A 19,129-nucleotide genomic window follows, 5' to 3' on the forward strand; every position below is an offset into this window, starting at 1 on the left:
TTGTTATTCCTTATACCCCTTACTAAAATATTAAATTGATTGGGAATCAAAGGGACTCTGGAACACCTCCTGGTATTGCCATCTGAGAATTGGGGGTTCAGTGTGACCTGCTGTGATGAAGTGGAGATATTTTTAATGTCTTCTCTGTACACTGTGTGTGCTTCAGTTTTCCCTATGTATTATTCAAGTATTTAAAGTGCTGGGCTAAAGGTGTGTGATCTTTGTAGTGACCACTAGAGGGCAGGTGTGTCTGCCTCTAGCTACCTGCGCACAGACAGTGGCTGGAATCCATCCCCTTGCAAAGGTGTTGGAACAGAGGAGGGATCAGGTGACCTCCTTGCTGGGGAAAACACAAAGGCCAGGGGAGGGAGAGATGCGTGTCTGGGGCAGGCTGGCTGGAAGGGTCAGTCCCTTGTGGGAGATGGCACAGGGCAGAGCTCAATATGGGACTCTGGTGTTCCCAATTGGTTGTTGCTGTAATTTTTTTATTCTTCTGCTAACAAAGTCTTTCTACGCTGTGATCCTGAGAACTATTAAACCCTTCTGACTTCCATGCTGGCTGTGAATTGCTTCTGACTGCAAGGTGGGGGGCATGTAAGAGTTCCTCAGCGTCCCAACCAGGGGCACTCTATGCGGGGAGCTCACGGTGGAGCAGGGGTACCTTGCCCATACTCAGATGACCCTCATGCCCCCAGACAGTTATGGCGTTTATAATAAATGACAGTACACTTACAGGCTCTCAGCAGATTGGAGTTCTTTCTAAGGCGTTTTTCTTCACCTCATCAACTGACCACAAAATAACACTCACCAGAATTAAGGGAGACATGCTACTGGTAACTGCATAGCAGTTTCAGAGCACAGTCAGCATTCCTATGCCCCAGCACTGCTCTCCTGGGGAAATTGAGAATGGTTGTATTAGCAGGAAGGAGAGAATCAGCTATTGCAGCTGACAGCATAGCTCGAGGATGCCATCTTGTGATCAAGAGGAAAAGGACCAGAGAGCCACAATAAAACTTTATTTTTGCCTAGTGGCTTTCAGACAAGATATGACAAAATCAGGGCCAGTACAAGTACGCCGAGGGCCTTCTGTGACACTATTCAACTGGTGCCTTTAGCTAGGAGGGCCAGGTTCCATATGAAACTTTCCTCCTTCCCCAAACTCCTTTAGCGTGCTGGCTGGCGGAGCGGAGAACAAGGCACCAGGGAAGGTGGCTAGAGCGGTTGGTAGGTACGTGTTGGTGGGATGCAGGGTTTGTTTAAATCTAAATCTGCACCAAAAGAACGAAACAGCCCAGCAGCGGAATAATGGGAAAGGTTTTTGTAAAACAGGACGTGGAAAAGCAGGGCTGTGACTTAGCCAGGGCTGGGAATGGCAGGTAACGCCCCATTTCCGCCTGGGGCTCCAGTCCTACCCCTGCAGCAGGAAACAGCCCGGGGCAGAGGGGGCCAGGCTGGGCCTGGAGACAGAGCTGTGGGCACAGGCTCTGCGTGCCTCAGTTTCCCGTCTGGGCCAGGAGCAGGGCACTTTGCCAAGGGGCCGGGCACGGGCCTCGCTGTGCGGAGGGGGAGTGAGGCGGGTAGGGGGCCCTGCCCGCCCGGGGGCCAGAAGGCGACCAGACACCGCGGGGATGGGGGCCTAGGCACGCCTGAGACCCTGAGGGCTGAGTGAGCCGCCAGCTGGCTGCAGCGCATGCGCATCCAGCCCGCGCGCCCCGCCCCGCCTCGCCTCACAGGCTGAGGTGACCCGGCCGAGTCCCGCCGGGGCATGGGCGTCGCAGTGCGCCGAGGCGACGGCGGGTCCCCCAGCGTCCCGGCATGCCCGGCGGTTCCCCTCAGAGTCCCGGCTCCCAGCATGCAGTGCGGCGCAGGCACCTCCTCTCGCTGCCGGGCCGAGGGTGGGGCTGCTGCTGGGGCAAAGGTCAGCGCGAGGCTCGGCTCCGCTCCGCTCGCTCGCTGCTAGGCGCGCTGGGCCTCGTCCTCTGCTCCGGCCTTGGGTCCGGGACCGGCTCCGGCTCCAGCCGCCGCCATGGCGAAGCAGCCGCAGCCCATCAGCCCCGTGAAGAACTTCTTCGCCGGCGGCTTCGGCGGCGTCTGCCTGGTCTTCGTGGGGCACCCGCTGGACACCATCAAGGTGAGGGGGCCTGGCCGGCCGGCCGCGCTCGGCACTGCGGGGAACCACAGACCCGGCATGCACCGCGCGAGGGGACTACGGCTGCTCTCCCGGCTTGCACCGCGCGAGGGGACTACGGCTGCTCTCCCGGCATGCACCGCCCGAGGGCGGTTGGGTCTCTTCAGGCTGCTCCCCCCGCCCCCATTGTCATGACAACGGGTGCGGGCCTGCTGCACAGGTGGCGGGCTCGGGGTGGTTAATCTGTTAGCCTTCCTGCGGGGCTAGTGGCCCGGGCTCGCTCCTCCGTGGGTCACAAGCCGTGGCAAGGGGCTGCAGGTTGCCACTCCAGCATGCGGCTGCTGCAGGTCTGAGCCCCTGGCTGGAGACGCAGGCCTGGCGAAATGTGAGCTGGAAAGCGTCTCTCTCTCTCTCTCAGCAGCAGCTGCTGGGCCCATACAAGATATTCCGTCCGGCCTGTCTCTAGAGAATCAGGGCAGCTTCTCCTTTTGGCATGGAGCCTTGTTCTGACCAACCGGAAGGTTCCCCTCTAGGCAGTCTGAAAGGGCTGGCGAAGATGCCAAAAGTCACTCTGCGCAGTGAGAAAAAATGATACTGTGGGATTCACAAGATCAGGCAACCCATTTTGGGAACCTCTAGCCAGGAGGTGCGTGCAGAGACTGGCAGACACGGACACTGAGTGTCTCTCTGCCCTCACCCCCTCTCTTATTTGTGTGCCTTATTCTTATTGTATGAAAATAGGACAGGCCTGCTCTGTCTGATATGCTCTTTGCTAGTGAACTCTCTCGTGTTGATTGCCCTGTGATATATCCTGCATATGCAGAATTATCCCCAGGCGGTGAGCAACAATGGGGGGGGCTAGGGTGACCAGATAGTAAATGTGAAAAATTGGGGTGGAGGGTAATAGGCACCTATATAAGACACAGCCAGGAATATCAGGACATCTGGTCACTGTAGAGGGGGCCAAGAGGGGAGGAGGGACATGGCAAGTGACGGGGGGGGGGATGGGAAGGAGAGGAGGGACGCATGCAGGCAGTGAGTGGGCTGAGCAGGGAGAAGAGACATGGTGGTGAGGAGGCCAAGTGTGAAAGGGTGTGTGTGGAAGAGAGGAGGGGTGCCAAGCGGGGAGGGGGGCGGCAGTGAGCATGGGAAGGGGATGGACTGAGGGTGGGGCCGTAGGAAGAAGAGGCTATCACCCGGCCCCTGGGCAATTGCTCCCTCCCCCCTCCCCTGGTGGGCCTGACAACTTCCAGAGCATGATACATCATCCTGGTATGAGTGGGAAGCTTTTTGGAATTTAATAAATATTAATAAATAAATCTGCATTATTGATCTAAGGATTGATGATACTGGAGCTGAGCTGTTGTATTCAGTAACATGTTTTTTCCTTTTGATGCTATTCTTTAATTGAAGATAAATAAAACAGAGTTCTCTTGAGTGAGAGTACTTGCATACTGAGCTCAGCAGATGGGGAAAGTGAGCAATAGAAATGAGACTGGATCTCAAAAGTGCATAAAGTAGCCACATCGCTGTTGAGAGACATTTTAAATTCAAGTTAATACAGTGTAATATTTATAACAATATTGAAATAGCTTAAGGTGTTGTGTTCTTATTTAGATATTTGCAGAAGCTAAAATACTGAGTTTTAACCCTTGTATCAGTATTATAATGTCTGGTTATAAAACCTGTGACTATATAGTTGTTTAATGTGGCTCTCTGGAACTAGTCCTAAAAAAATCATGTACCTTAAAAAGAAAACAAAAAAATTTTTCACTTGTTTTACAGGTTAGACTACAGACCCAACCAAAACCTCAGGCTGGGCAATCTCCACTCTATTCTGGCACCTTCGACTGTTTCAGAAAGACTCTCATTAAAGAGGTACTGTATTAGTAATTAGCAATGCCTGCCAAAAATATCAGTTGCTCATGTGCGTCATTGGAGTGGCATTGTGTGGGAATCTGGCCCCCTGGAGCCTGTAAAATTCTCAGATTATCAATTCAAATGGTTCAAATTTATATTTTCATCATATTGCAAAATTTGAAAGGAAAACCGTTAGAGAACATAATGATTTTTGGAATGTGTGATTTGATCTCTTTTTTTTTTTTTTTTTTTTAAGTCAGACACGCAGTGGTGTTAATACCTAAAGCTAAAGGCTGTAATGAGCACTGGCAGTTATTTGCTGGCTGGATTGTTGTGGGTGGTGGAATTTTGATATCTGTGCTATGGAAAACTCTCTGGAAGTCGACTGACTATTGTTGACACAAGTAATGTCTTTAGTTTCTTCTAGACCCTAGAATCCCCTTTGTGATGAGGCAAAATAGGATGTGTTAGTTCAGATTCATTGATATTTTTAAGGCCAGAAGGCACCATTATAGAATCATAGAAATGTAGAGCTGGAAGGGACCTCAATAGGTCACCTAGTCCAGCCTCCTGATGCAGGACCAAGTAAACTTAGATGATCCCTGACAGGTATTTGTCCAGTCTGTTTTAAAAACCTCCAATGATGGGGATTCCACAACTTCCCTTGGAAGTCTATTTACCTTTCCTCATAGGTCAGGTTTTCTAAACCTTTTATCAAGTTTGTTGCTCTCCTCTGGACTCTCCAACAGGGTGGATAAAAATCAAGTTACAATTAAATCTCATCACAAACATGCTAAACCTACACTTACAGTCTCATAAAATGAATTAATGGCTCTAGGCTGGACAGCCTAACTACCAGCTCTTGCTTCTTGAAAGTTCTGGGCTCTCGTTATTCTGTTTGTTTGTCTCTCAGCAGACTAAAGTCACATGTGCAAAGAAAGACACAGGCTGGATAGGATTGTTGTTGTTCTATGCTTACGTGGTGGAACTAGGCCACGCAAGGCAGAGGAGTTAGTTAAGACACTGTCTTAAAGACAGAGAGACAAAGGACAGGGCAGAGTAGAAAGGAACAGTGGAGTGGACTAGAAAGAAAAAGGGAAGCCATTATTCAGTACATACACAGCTTCCCATATGCCCCCACACTTTTGCCATAGAAAAACTGGCATGGCTCCTGGGTGTAAGAGAGACACTATCTGGGAATATTTTGAAGCACACTGTATACATGTTCAATGTCAGGATTATACTGAAATGTTGCCTTTTGAAGATTCTATAATACAGCATGTGTGTGTCTGTATACATATATGAGAGAGAGACAGACTGAGCCATGCATGTGTCTAACAGGACCGTATTTAAGGTGGCCATTATATTTGGGGTGATAGAGAGCTGAACAAGTGAGAAATGTGAGTAAGCAGTGGAGACAGGATGGGAGTTATTTGGAGAGTAAGAAAATATAGGGCTTAGATTAGTGCCATCTTGGTAGGTATGTTTTGGTGGTCCATCCGTGTCGTGTCCCGTGTCTGTGTGTCGTCGTCCCCCCAAAGGCTAGCAAGACCTGACGCTATTTAACTGGCATGACTTCCCCACAACTCCTCTGGGCTGTGTTTAAAACTGTATTGTGGCAAATCCCTTTCATTCATGCAGCTGGCTGCCTTTGCCAAGATCATCTTGTATAGTAACTATTTGCTTCTTGAGGTGGTGAAATATTTATCACCGTGTGCTGCATGAAATGTTAATAACCCTTGTGATAACCTGATGTGTCTTGCAGGGAGTCCGAGGCTTGTATAAAGGAATGGCAGCTCCGATTATTGGCGTGTCTCCCATGTTTGCTGTGTGCTTCTTTGGATTTGGTTTGGGGAAAAAACTCCAGCAGAGGAACCCTGATGACATTCTGACGTGAGTTCTGAGCTGTTCAGATGCCTAGGGAACCTTTTCTATGGCTCCCAGCCTGCAGTGTTGAATTACACATTTGGTTATGGTGTAAATGTGTCTCCTCTCCTGGATTAAAAATATCATTTAAAACAATATAAAACCCAAAACACTGGTGGTGTTGGTACTCCTGGAAGCGTGGGACTGATAGCACAGTATAAAAACAGAGGCAGGGGGTGTGCAATTTCTTCCCTGTGCAGAAAGACAGAGCCATTAAAGAAGAACTCAATTGTAGCTTAATACAGTACGTGTTACATAATGATAATGACTTAGAACAGCCTTGCTGTTAAGGGAAACAGAGTGGAAAGATTACATGTATATTCCAGTATAGCCATCTGACAGACACTGTGGTCACAAAACATGATCTTTCCTTCCTGCTAGTTGTAAGACGGACTCTGACTGCATCCACTCAGTAGGTTACATTAGGTGAGGTTAACAATCACAGGAGTGTTTCTCTTAGTTCTGGCTGAAGAGGCATTTCTACAATCAGCCTCTGTTTTCAGGCACATTTAACCTTCTAGAAAAATGACTTTTTGGAACAAAATTTCTCCTGCTCTTTTTCGGCCCAAAGTTGGGAATTCTGTGGAAGGCTAGTAAAATTCTATGTAGTTGGGACAAGTTATTTGTGCATGAGAAGTTTGGGGTTTTTTTAATCAAATTTTTAAAAATTGGCATATTTTTGAAATGTCCATTTTGTCATAGACTTAGTCTCTTCTAAAGACCAGTGTCTCTGACACATCTGAAGAAATTTGTTTTAAGAGGAACAAAGGGTATTTGAAAATCCTGCACCACACAGGCATAGTTCTCTGCCACTTGCTGAGTTTTCTAACAGAAATGGCACTGTGCATTTAATATGATTGTGTGCGCATTTGTTCAAGAGCTTCAGAACACTCCAGTGTTCCAAATCGATCATGGTTCTCTCAGGATTTCTGATAAATAAGGAAATGTAAAGCAACATGTATAAGAGAGAGGAAATTGAAGCCCTTATTCAGCAAAGCATTTAAGCACAAGCTTGTTTTGTTGACTTCAATGGGAATCAAGTACATGCTTCAGTGCTTTGCTGAATTGGGCCTCAAGACTTCGTTACTCTAGAAGCATAGCTTGGTCTCACTCTGTTTATTGTAGCATAAAACGTAAGCACATTGAGTAATACAAAATACTATGAATGCACAGGAGCAGAGTTATAGTTGCTGAGGGAACCATAGCTTTGGCTTTCCAGACTCTGATACATGTAACTGTAATGTGGCAGTAACATGTCCTTTTGCACTGATTGTATTTATTAAATGTGTCATGTTTATTGGACTATTTATCTTGGGATCTTTATTTTTTTGTGTTCTCTGCGCAGATATCCCCAGCTGTTTGCTGCTGGCATGTTATCTGGAGTGTTCACAACAGCAATCATGGCTCCAGGAGAGAGGATCAAGTGCCTTTTACAGGTAAGACTTTTGTGTGTGGAGGAAGAGAAATTCCCACCCTTAATTTCAGGGGTGTTGTCTTATCTAAAAAGACCTTGCTAGTAAGATATAACTCTTCTAATTAACATATTTACTCTGTACTGAATTTAGAAAGAACCCCTTTCAGCACATCTGAGGCACAACTTGATGTGATTCTGTCATAGAGAAGCATCATACATCCCTTTGACAACATTTGGTAAATACAACAGTCACCACTGTAGACACCATACAGCATATAAGCATCATCCTGAGATGCCAGCTGTCCTCTTGGGCACTTCTGAAACCTAGAGAGTATCTCATCTTTTCTAAAACAGAGTCTTTATAGCAACATTCAGCTCTGTGAAACTCTTGCAAGATAAAGATTTTGCCCCTAATTCTCTGGAATCCTTATATGTAACAAAAGGACCTATTTCAAAATATATAAAACAAGCTATTATAAAACTAGTTTAGTGACCATAAACTTTAAACCAATCACAGTCCTTGGTTTTTAAAATCCTGGTGGGAAATGCAAATTTGAACAAATGAAAATACTGTCTGTGCCAGACCTTCTGATCTCTAGCCTGTCTCATGCTGGCGGCTATGCTCCTTAGTGTTGTAATGGATGTTAGACATTGGTTCCAACATATAAAGCATTATCACAGAATATCTTTTACTCATAAAAATTGTCTGAGTTCTATGAAATTGTCTTGAGGACAGATTTTAATCAGTGTACATCTGCAATAACTTGACTTACTTCAGCTAAGTTATTTCAAACTTAAACTGACGAAAATGAGGTAAGAATCTGGCTTTTACTTTGATGTGATCCAGCCAGCATGTGGTTCAGTAAACGTGGAAGCAAATCCTTTTCCATCTGGGTAGGAGAGAAATCTCAGTAAGTGTAAACACAAAGAGAAGTGTGTGCTAGAGGGATTTTTGGATTCTCACCTGTCTGACAGCAGGGGGCATATGAGATCACTTGATGTACCCATTTCTGGTCAGAGACTGGCCTTACTACCACTGGTGTTTTTGCCGGGGTTCTGTGGAGTTACGTTGGTTTGGATCACAAGGGTGTCTACCAATTGTGGAAAAATTATAGGGCTAAACGGGAGGAAAGGCAGCCTGGAATGAAGGGGGACTGGGAATATGGTGACTCCACTTGCATTGTATAAGTTTGTCTATATATCAACAGGAGCCCAGTGGCCTACATTCCCCAGGTGGCTTCTGTTTACATGGAAAGGGCTGAGCTTTTGAGACTTTCATTTGGCAATTTAGCTTTAGAAAGCACAAGGCTTCCAAATTACTATTTGGGTTATGGCTGGTAAACAGTCACTTTAATTCTCCAGATCCAGGCTGCTTCAGGTGAAATTAAATACAATGGCCCAATGGACTGTGCGAAACAGCTGTATCGTGAGGCTGGAATTCGAGGCATATACAAGGGAACTGTGCTCACCCTCATGAGAGGTAATTGCAGTAAATGTATTCAAATAGTACCCCTGCAGAAAGAAGCATCGGAACAAAACTGACCCAACATCGTAAATCTCACTCTGGGCCACTGAGACATGTTCTGCATCAGTTTCATTCTCTGCAGTTTTCACAGCCACCCCTGTGGCTCCAGGAGGCTGAGAATTCAGAATAGGGTTTGTCACAGTCTCAGGGGGTGTAAGGAGAAGAGGACTAGAAAAGTATAAAAGGGAATGAGGGGAAAGGAAGGGGCCTAGAAATGCACACAAGGGGACTTGGGAGGTAAAGACCATAAAATCCAAGAAGCAGAGGGGTACTATAGACTTCCAGGATGGGAGAGGGATTATGGATCTGGGGAATGGAGCAGAGAGAAGAAAAAAATAGGAAGCTAGCTTTTTTGTAGCTTTGGGATGGGGTTTGTATGTCTTATGTTGGCTCCCAATCTAGTTGTGATGGTCAGTTGGATTGGTTCTTGAAAGATACAATTACAATGCATTGCCCTTTCAGCCTGTTTGAAAGTGTATGTATTGATTTACTTATTTTGGGGGGTAGAGGAAAAATACACTGTGTGTCTATCATGTTCCCTTTCCCTCTCCAAAAAAGAAAAAAAAAGTCTATAATGAAAAAATTAAACCCCCCTGGGTCTGGTTTAGAAATAGGTTTGGATGCTTTCTCCCCAGAATGACGTTAGAATGTGCCTCATCTAGGGGCAGCGATTTCACCAAAGCTATCCTCAAATAAAGAAACTTTTAGGCATTTGCGTTTCCACCAGCCCAGCAAATACTGTCCCATGACTCTCATCGGACTGTAACAGCTAGCAGCATGGGCAGCATGCCTGACCGAACCAGTTGTCTGATCCTAGCCATGGCCTTGAGCATTGGCTGCATGTGTACATAAAAAAGCAGAAAATGTGATTGGTCACAAAGCTACTGAGACTGGCTTGCTCTGCCCAGTCACCAGTTTGGGGAGCTTAGACCCGTCTCATAGTCAAGATAGTGGCTGACAGACAGGTAACAATGTGACTGGAAGGTTCAGGAATAGGTGTTTCTGCAGCCATGCCCCTGCTCCCTCTGACAATATTCTTGCTGTTCTGTCCATCTAGACCACAGTTTGTACTGGAAGGCTCAGAAAGGGAACTTAGTGGTACTTGATGGCATTGCTGAGGCTGGTGCAGAACTGTCCCTCTAATGTTGGCAGCTGATGTGAGCCCAGAGCTTCTCCTTGGGGGTGAATACTTCCTTTCCTCTCTGTCTTTCCCCCTGCATGCAGAGGCAATCAGGTATTTTTTCCCACTTCTCCTAGTCTCTTTGGTTTTTTCCCAACTAGATGTTCCAGCCAGTGGAATGTACTTCATGACATATGAATGGCTGAAAAATATTCTGACCCCTGAGGGGAAGAGGTTAGTTAAATCCTAAATCAGGACAATGCTGGCTTTCTCCAGGCACTTCCAGTCAGTTTCTCCTGCTAAGTGAATGGCTAGAGAGCAAAATCACCAGCGTAACCAACAACGTCTCCTGTGATAGCCGCGGAGTTTGCTGTCATTGGCTTTTCCATTGAGTTGACTTATCTTGCTGTCAGGATGGACTGATTGTTGAGCAGTACTTGAAGCAGTTTTTCCCAGGCCCTGTCCTTTTAGTGGCACAATTAGAAAAGCATTCGGAGGGGGCGGGGGGAATCCCTGCTAAAAGCTGGTCTTCAGGTGTCGTTGGGTGCATGCTGCAGGTCTGAGAGAGTAACCGGAGTTGAGCCTTTCCTATGGAGACAGCACATTTCAGCCACAGGTTTCTCACTCCGAACTCCTGCCCTCCAGGGGTTGCTCTCAGGCTGGGTCTGTACTATTGCAGTGTCTTTATCTCTCGACCAAGCTGCCTTTTTGGTCTTTGTGTATTAGTTCAAAGACAGACACTTTCCAATTCAATATCTCTGCAGTGTCAGTGACCTCAGCGTGCCTAGGATTCTCTTTGCCGGGGGCATGGCAGGGATCTTCAACTGGGCTGTTGCCATCCCCCCCGATGTGCTGAAATCCCGTTTCCAGACTGGTGAGTCAGACATCAGCTGTGTTACAGTTGCACAAGTAGCACTTCTGTGGGCTGGTGGACGATCCACTAGAGCAGCTTATGGCTGGGTGGAATTTTAGCAAGGAGGCAGTGTGGCCTAGCACCTACAGCACTGGACTGGGCCTCAGGAAACCTGGACTCTATTCCCAGCTCTGCCCCTGTAAAGTGACACCTCCTTTGCAAAGTTCTTGGAGATCCATGGATGAAAGGTGCTGTAGAAGAGCAAGGTGGTATTTATTTAGTACAAATATACCTCCTTGAATGTGCTTCATCATTTCAGATCAGACCGGGAACACTTACATCAGATCAGGCATTTGGTATCTCAGATAAAATCACAGTGGAGCAGGAAGCACAATAGGTATGCATGTCTCTCACAATCCATTGCTTTGTGACTGGCAGATCTGCAGGCATTATGAAAATGTAGCAGGGTCATCCTAGTCCCTGGGGCGGACAGACTTGGGGTTGCTGGGCTCCAGCCAAAGTCACCAAGTTTCTGGTTGATTCCTTCAGCTCTCCTCCCAGAGGGATGTTGCTGTACAACAGAGCTCTGCAGCAGCTTTTAGCAGGACTGTTCTGTGGCTCTGCCTTGTACTGACAAAACCCCAGCATCTTCTCTGTCACACGTCAAGGACATAGGCAGAGCTTCTGTCCCAGTGCACCAATGGCAGGTGCTGATGTAGGAGAACCCTCTTTTTCTTTATAATTTAGCTTCTGGGATGCTCCAGACAAAGAGAGCAAAAGCCTGAATGGGATATAGCAGAATATTGTAGCCACTACACTGAGTCAAAGTTGGTTGTGACTCTGGTGAAGGGTTAGTCTGTGAAATAGCTGATCAAGTGCCTCATAATGCTAATACTTTCCTGTGGCATGTCACATGATCAGCTAATTGTTCCTATAAAATCGCTTTCTTCAAACAGCTGGTCAGACCTGTGTCACATCAGCATTAAAATGGAGCCTGGAGAGTCACTCCCAGTTGTCTTGGCTCCGATGTGTAGGAGGATTGCTTTTTGAGAACAGACCAGCATGATTCCTGCAAACCAGCGTTATTGACTAATATACCACTGACTCTTCTCTTAGCATGACCAGCATTGACAATGCTAGATTGAAGCTCCCAGCCTTCTAACCCTTAGCTTACGTTCCTCTTTTCCAGATGACCTGATTATTGTTTAAAACCATTACGGTGCCGGTGAGCATGTGGCTCCGGCTCACTGGGTCTTTGTTCTAGTTGTCAGTGATGTACTATACTGAAAAAGGTCTTGTCTTTGAAATAATTTGTTACGTGGAAAATCATCCGTATTAATTACATTGGAAGGCCACAGTATAACCCTAAAAGCCTCAGTCAGCTGCGTTCACAAATCTTAGATAGCATGTTTTGCTTCTCTCAACAGCTGCTCCAGGAAAGTATCCCAATGGCTTTAGGGATGTGCTGAGGGAGCTTATCCGAGAGGAAGGAGTCTCATCCCTGTACAAAGGGTTCACAGCTGTTATGATCAGGGCCTTTCCCGCTAACGCAGTAAGTAAACCATGATATCTAGTGGGCTGCAGAGAGCTGGCTACTCGCACCCTAAAAACTTACTGGTTGCAAAGGAGGCAGCTAAATTTGTGATTCCAGATTGTTTGACTGTTGTGCCATCTCGCTAGAGCTGCCTACGTTAGAGCACACACTCCTGGATGTATGGATCTGCTTGGATCTGCTTCCAAGCTTTTAAAATACTGGCTCAAATCTCTAGCTGGGGAACTAAAGTAGGCTGTAGGGATAGCGCTAATAGAAATAGGCTCAGAGGCTTTACGCTAAACCCCCCTTGGTGTTAAAATAAACTATCAGGACTACACGTCTAGTAACACAAGTGCCAGCATTTTGGATGCCTAGACTGAATCAGATGCTTCCATTTAAAATAAGTGCAGACAGCTGACACGGAAGATCAGCAATTCTGCCTTTGCTATAGAGGGACATCGCAATGTCATTCGTTTCACAGTTCAACATAACTGATGTTAAGGGAGCAGCAGGAAAAAACAAAATCATGTTTGGGGTTTATAGTACTGCTCTGCCCCTCAGCTTTGAGAAGACTTTTCCATTAGTCCCAGCTTTGTGTACCTAATGCTCATCTGATCCTTGTGCTCACTCTCTCTGTTCCAGGCCTGTTTCCTTGGTTTTGAAGTTGCTATGAAGTTCCTTAACTGGATGACACCAAATCTATGAAAACTAGGAAATGTCCACCAAGGAATTCTGGAACAGAAAAAAAGGCCGTGGTGCTGGATTAAAGGAATGACGACTTGAGAAGCCATAGGAATGATTAGTTTTCTAATCCCCATTGCCTTACTTACATCCTCTGGATGGTGTAATATGTGCCATTCTGAACTGTGAGCCGTAACTCTGATGTAGAGTTTTCATGAGGAGTTGGTGGTGTGAATACACGTAGCTTTTGAATCAAATGCACCATGGCAGTAAGGCTGCTAATAGACATCTATCGCTATTACACAGCGAGTCCTTACGTACTTCCTCTGGAAGAAGGGGAGACTTTTAATTTCTTTCTTTACTGAAGAAGCAGTTAGTGCTGAAAACCTCTTAAAATAGCAATGACTAACCAGTGTGCACTTAATTCTCAGGATATAACTTAACCCTTGATTGCACCTGTTGAAGTGAGGCATTATTTTACATCAGTTGTAGATCTTGTCTTTGCAGCTGTTAACATGATGAGGGTGCCTTTATTTTATGTGCGTGTAATGAGGGCAGTATGGAGCAGAACAAATTATAGCTAATAGATACTAATTCTGGGGGCATAGGGAGGGATTTTAAAGCGCTGTGGAGGACCTTGCATGGTGACCACCTTGAACAGATGAAAGGTGAACTGTGGAATACAAGTTCAAATGAATTATGCCCAGAGTCCTTGACTAAACACCACGAATCAGGCTGGCAGGGGCATTCAACAGAGAAACAGCTTCTGATCATCTCTTTTCAAATGCCTCCCCTTCCCCCCGAAATCCCTTTGGTACTTCCTGACTCACTGAATATATCCCAGAATACAACTTCACAAATACCATGACTCATTGCAATCTATGCTCTATTTGATGTCCCTACATGATGCATTCCGGGATATAGTCAGTGACCTAGGAAGTACCAAGAGGATTTCAAAGTGGGAAAAGACATGAAACTTATTTTGGTGCTGAATTCCCTCCGTGGTTTACTAAGTGGGGACAGTCAGCCCTGAAGTCAGTGTCTGGTGCTATATTCACTTCTGCTCCTCAGCTCAGAATTAAGAGACCGTGTTAAACATAACCAATTTTGAGTTGCCACGATTGATGCAGGGGGCAGGCAGGACAGTCTCTAACCTGTTCCAGTTGTGATTAAATGATCCTATTTTATCAGGACTCAATAAAGTTTGCTGCTGCTCAGCTAGAGTGTTTGCTTGTGGTTTGTGCACTCTGCATTCTTGTGCACGGTTCGTGTATGCAAAGGGTGTACAAATAGTCCTTACATTTTAGTTCTGAGACCTGCCTAATTTAATGTCCCGCAGATAACTTGCATATGGGTGGGTAGCCTGTCTTTGGTGGTGGTAATTCCATGCTTCTCAACCTTTAGACCTGCCCCTGTCTGACACAAGCCATTGAAATGTGTGACACAGCTGAAATGGGCAACACCTAAGTTCTGTTGTGTGTGTGGTGCCACCACTGATAGGTTATAATGGTTTTTAAGGCTGTTTTCTCATGGTAGGAAGCAAACAAACCAGCTGTTACAGGTGTCTGTGTGTGGAGGGGGAGTGGGTTAAAGAGAGGATCCCTGCCTAGATTCCTCAGAGGGCAGCAAAGGCAGGTGGGGCTGGGGAATGAGGGGTTGTCCCTAACCAGGCTCACCAATGCATACAATGAATTTAACAGGCTGTCTGCCCTAGCCCTCTGCTAGGCTGCGTCTCAAGGATGTTCTCTCACCTGCACCAGCAGCAGCTCAGGACCCTGCTCCTCTCTCCCGGTCTCTTTGAAGGAGCAGAGAGGAGTCGTCCAGCTGCTTCTGTGTTGCCCTTTGTTGTCCCAGAAGTTGGGGGCCCAGGCTGTGTGTTTCGTTTGTTTGCATGGATGTGGAGGAGAGGGTGTGAAGAGCCCCACAGCTCAGGATTGGCTCCACTTCCCCCTCCAACCCAGGATGCTCTCTCCCCTCCCCAAAATATCTTGCCAGTCCTTGCACCTTGGAGCCTCTCTGCTCCTTTGAAGAGAGAAGAGGAAAAGGAAGGCAGATCCGATCCTCCTTTACTTGCTGCTGCTCCTGTCCTGTGATACTGTGCTTGAGAGTGTTCTGCAGAGGGAGAACGGGCTCCAGTGTGGACTGTGCCACCTGGTGCCATACGCCTGAGGTCCAGTTAACCCCACTACCTCTGAGACCGGTCAGGTAAGTAAAACCAGTGAGTTTTTCACTCTCTCCTGTGATTTCAGTGGGTTAGTCAAGTTTGCTGTAACAGACCTGGCTAGCTGAGCTATATACGCTTACTGGAACTCTTGCAGCAAAGACCAATAGCCAAGTTACAGCAATAGGCCGTAGATCAGGTTCATTTCCATGGTTGCAGTTAATGGTTTGAGCCTAGGTTTGCTAAGAATCATAACACCAGCTACCACTGATTAATGATTAAGAACATTTGCATATGCAAAGTGGCAGACTCACTACTTGCAGAATGCTCTGTGCAGGTTCATACTGACTGCGCTGCTTCCCTGGGTGTGAGCAAGGAGAACAAACTGCCTGTTTCAGTAAATATTGACCAAACTGCTGGCTCTTGGTTCCCTGCTGGGAGCACGTCCACAGTGCAGATCCTGTCTTTGCTTTCCTCATACTTGCTGGCAGCTGCCCTGCTCCTCTCTCTCTCCAGCCTTTTGTATGTTTTTAAGGAATTCTGAAGCTGGATTAATCCTTCGAATATGTTCCTTCTCCACCGGGAGACTGGAGGCAAGTGAATGAATTTTCAATTCCTCGCTTGAGCTACAACACAACCAGCCAGAAGGATTGAAAAGGTGTTCGGCTGTATCTAGCTGGCTGTTCACAGCCTTGCAATCGGGTTAAGCTAACAGGATTGAAAAGAGCACCTTGTTTGCCTGTGCTGACCACCCGAAAAGAGCTTCCCCAGCCTTAGTCCCCACTCACGCTGCTGGCTCTATGCCAACTACCTCCAGGCAACTGCTTGCCTCTCTTGCTGATTCCTGGCCTGAAGCAATGTGTGGGATCGGAGACTGATCATGCTGAGGGAGGAAGTCGGGCTCAGAACTGGCTCTTCCCAGACTCCCCATCTGCCCCGCTTACTACTGGGCAGAGACCTGCCCAATTCCTTGATCCAGCAGCCTTTAGTGGCCTGGCTAAATCCTGTTCCTCAAGGCGTGCCCTTGTCTTGGGCATTAGCCAGTGTGGCCATGTACAGTCTTTGTGCAATTCTTCAACAGCATTTTAGACAAGGCTGGTTTGCAATGTTTCCTCAGGTGGGCAGTAATACTGTCTGTTCACTCCTTATCACAAGGACTGGCTCTTTGCTGCCGAAAGCTGTTTTCCTGAGTGTGTAGCCAGCTGGAAACATGGCCCCTTCCTGTGTGATAGAGGCTGCCTGTTCTAAACATTTGTAAAGGGAACAAGGCACCAGGCAACTAAAGGGGAGTCACTCCTGGAGTTTTTCATTAGCTTCTGCACAAGGAGCCTGTCTGATATTGTTTTTAACCCAGGTGTTAAGGACACGGGGGGAGTTGGGGCATTTCCCCCCTTGATTAGAAATGGTGGAACAATTGTTAAAGCAAAACCCTGACACCAACAACCTGCCTGGTTCGGCCTGACAAGCACTGGACTGAGGTCACCTACCACTGAAAAGGAAAGATCCAAGGGCTCTACCTGTCAGAGGAGACAGGGTTAAAGCAGGATTCCCCGGTGACTGTGGTCGTGAAATGAAGGCATGGAGTTTCTATCCAGTCACCTGCAGTTTAGTAACTGTGTGCTGCTTGTGGACTGTGTAGCAAAGAAAACATGTGGCGTGTAAGCAGTGATGCAGCACTCGTGTTTGGAAGTTCAGGCACCTTAATAAATGCTACAGATATTTGTTGGTAAGGGAGACTGACCCTGACCTGTACGGCCATCTCTCTGTTCTCCTTATTGTGAGACAGAAGGGCAGCCGGGGAGTGATAAAAGGGAGATATAAGATGGAGAATGATCTGGGCCTTGTTCCCTGTGAACTGAGGGGAGGTCAATTAGGAGCACCCGAGGCCAATTAAGGCCCACCACGGGCCTGATAAAAACCCCAGGCAGCCGGTGAGAGAAGGAAAGCTGGTGAGAGAGTTGGAGGAGTGCAGTGACTGATGAGAAATACAAGAGAACCAGGTGAAGGAGAACGCTGGGAGGGAGGCTTGCCTGCCGAGCCTCAGCAGCTGAAAGGGCAGGGGGAGAACATAGCCCAGGTGAAAGAAGCAGCCGGAAGCACTGGTGGCAGTGCATAGCTGCTACTAATAGGACCCCTGGGCTGGGACCTGAAGAAATGGGCGGGCCAGAGGCCCTTCCTTCCTCCCCCTTTGCCTCAGAGGGCATGACCGGGCTGGCCAACGCCTGGAAATAGGGGCCATGCGGGGCACCCTGACCCTCCATGAAAAAGAAAAGCGCAGGACCCACAGTAGCCGAGCCGGCGATTTGTCACATGCACTGACTCTGGGAAGGGAATGAAGAGATCGCATGTATGCAGAGAGACAGTGAAATCTAAGAAAGTGTGGCCTATCCCGCTCTCCCTTGGATTCTCAAGGTACTGTACCATTCTGCTTTGTCATCCCTCTGACCATGCGAACATCCTGCTGATCTACTTTCTCTGCTTTATTGCGCTTAATGGCAATCCTTCCCTGGGCCTCGATGCACAGAATATATGGGTTCTTCCGGATTTATGTTCACTCTTAACTGCTTCTTTAAAATGTGTAATTTCCTCATTTTCATATTGTTTCCTGAATTCATTGCAGCAAATGACACATTTTACACTAGATCATGCAGACTGAGTGGGGTACGGTAGATGAGTGAGTGGCCTTGTGTCGGTTCAATATATGAGATTACTATGCTGCCCAACTGGCTACAGTGACAAAGACTCACATGGTAATTAGAGGGCAGGAATCCGGATTCCATTGGAAAACTGCTTGCAATGTGTCAAAGGCTTAGTCTGTCTTGTTCTCAACAACAAACATGGCAGAGGGGATGGGTCAAAGCATTTGATCCTCCATCTTGGTTCCCTCCCGCCTTTAAAATGCTCTCACGTTGGACTCGCGCAGTTGTCTCCTTCAATTCAGAAGATCCATTTAGTTTATATGATGCTTCTCTGTTGCTGAATGTTCTATCTGAGCACTTCTCTTTTATTGGTCCAGACAGGGCAGGCACGTCAGAATCAGCCTGTTCAATCCCTGTTTTACCGTTTAACACTTTGGGTGCTTGACTCTGTGCTGTCTGACTCAGTGAAGTCAATCTTCTGAGTGACACTGAAAAGAGCAATCAGAAATTCAGTGGGTTTGTGTGCTGAAAAAGAATGACACATGACGCTTGCGATAGTAAAAACAATGCAGAGTCTTTGTGAAGTGCGCAGAGGTCAGATTGTGCGGGGCATTAAACGTGGTCTCTAACGTTAAAAAACAAAGCAGACTGAGTTAGGAGCGCAAGCCGTTGTTGAAATCACAGAACTCCTTACTAGGGCAAATTCTCTCTGAAGTCAATGAGGCTTTCTGCGTGCGAGGGTCGAGTTCAGTACAGTGCCCATACGTGGGGGATAGGAAAGGTCCCATCAGGTCACGTGGCATATCCTGTGGGATATGAGTGGAAGACAGCTCCTGCAGAAACATTTGCAAGTACTCGCTCTCTCTCTCTTTAAATCCTTGTCAACTTGAATTTTTTTACTTACTTACTTTGGAAGTTTTAACAGGTTTACAAATCATTGCCAGGTAAACATCAGCAAGAAAGCATTAATCAGTACAAAAATGAGCTCATCACAAATAAGAAATGAAGAATTAATCTCTTTGAATGTGACCACTTCCACTAGGAAGCCCCAGGAGGTTTACCAAAGGATACCCACCCTTGTAATATGTCGAACTGCATCCCAACACTTTCTGACTAAACATCTGCACCATAGATGCATAAAATCTCTGCTTTCATCATCATTTCTCTAACACTTACCCCATTCAGTCTCTCTCCATATATATTTCAGCCAGACTGGTCCAAAGTGAAACAGTGCTGTAAAGAGATTTTCTTTATCTTAGTAACAAACTGATGTTGTTGATCCTCTTTT

The 19,129-nt window shown here is 46.8% G+C and overlaps 1 protein-coding gene across 1 annotated transcript; it reads left to right on the forward strand.

Annotated features, from left to right (window-relative positions):
* Positions 1-1,765: 1,765 nt before the first annotated feature.
* SLC25A20 (solute carrier family 25 member 20) lies at positions 1,766-14,264 on the forward strand. The gene is made up of 9 exons (XM_067541084.1): positions 1,766-2,131; positions 3,914-4,006; positions 5,754-5,881; positions 7,260-7,350; positions 8,691-8,808; positions 10,135-10,207; positions 10,738-10,847; positions 12,254-12,378; positions 13,003-14,264. Exons 1-9 carry the CDS (start codon positions 2,027-2,029, stop codon positions 13,063-13,065), a joined length of 906 nt encoding a protein of 301 aa, XP_067397185.1. The 5' UTR covers positions 1,766-2,026; the 3' UTR covers positions 13,066-14,264.
* Positions 14,265-19,129: the final 4,865 nt, after the last annotated feature.

The sequence above is a fragment of the Emydura macquarii genome, unplaced genomic scaffold (genome assembly GCF_026122565.2).
Source record: "Emydura macquarii macquarii isolate MOO-44397 ecotype Brisbane River unplaced genomic scaffold, CSIRO-AGI_Emac_v2 contig_71, whole genome shotgun sequence".
In the NCBI taxonomy this organism is placed as follows: domain Eukaryota; kingdom Metazoa; phylum Chordata; order Testudines; family Chelidae; genus Emydura; species Emydura macquarii.

Bases quoted from the DNA above. Each gene is read 5' to 3' on its own strand.
- SLC25A20 (XM_067541084.1), top strand. From the start codon at position 2,027: ATGGCGAAGCAGCCGCAGCCCATCAGCCCCGTGAAGAACTTCTTCGCC. The intron at 2,132-3,913 runs GTGAGGGGGCCT...CTTGTTTTACAG, and splicing joins ACCCGCTGGACACCATCAAG to GTTAGACTACAGACCCAACC. The intron at 7,351-8,690 runs GTAAGACTTTTG...TTAATTCTCCAG, and splicing joins GGATCAAGTGCCTTTTACAG to ATCCAGGCTGCTTCAGGTGA.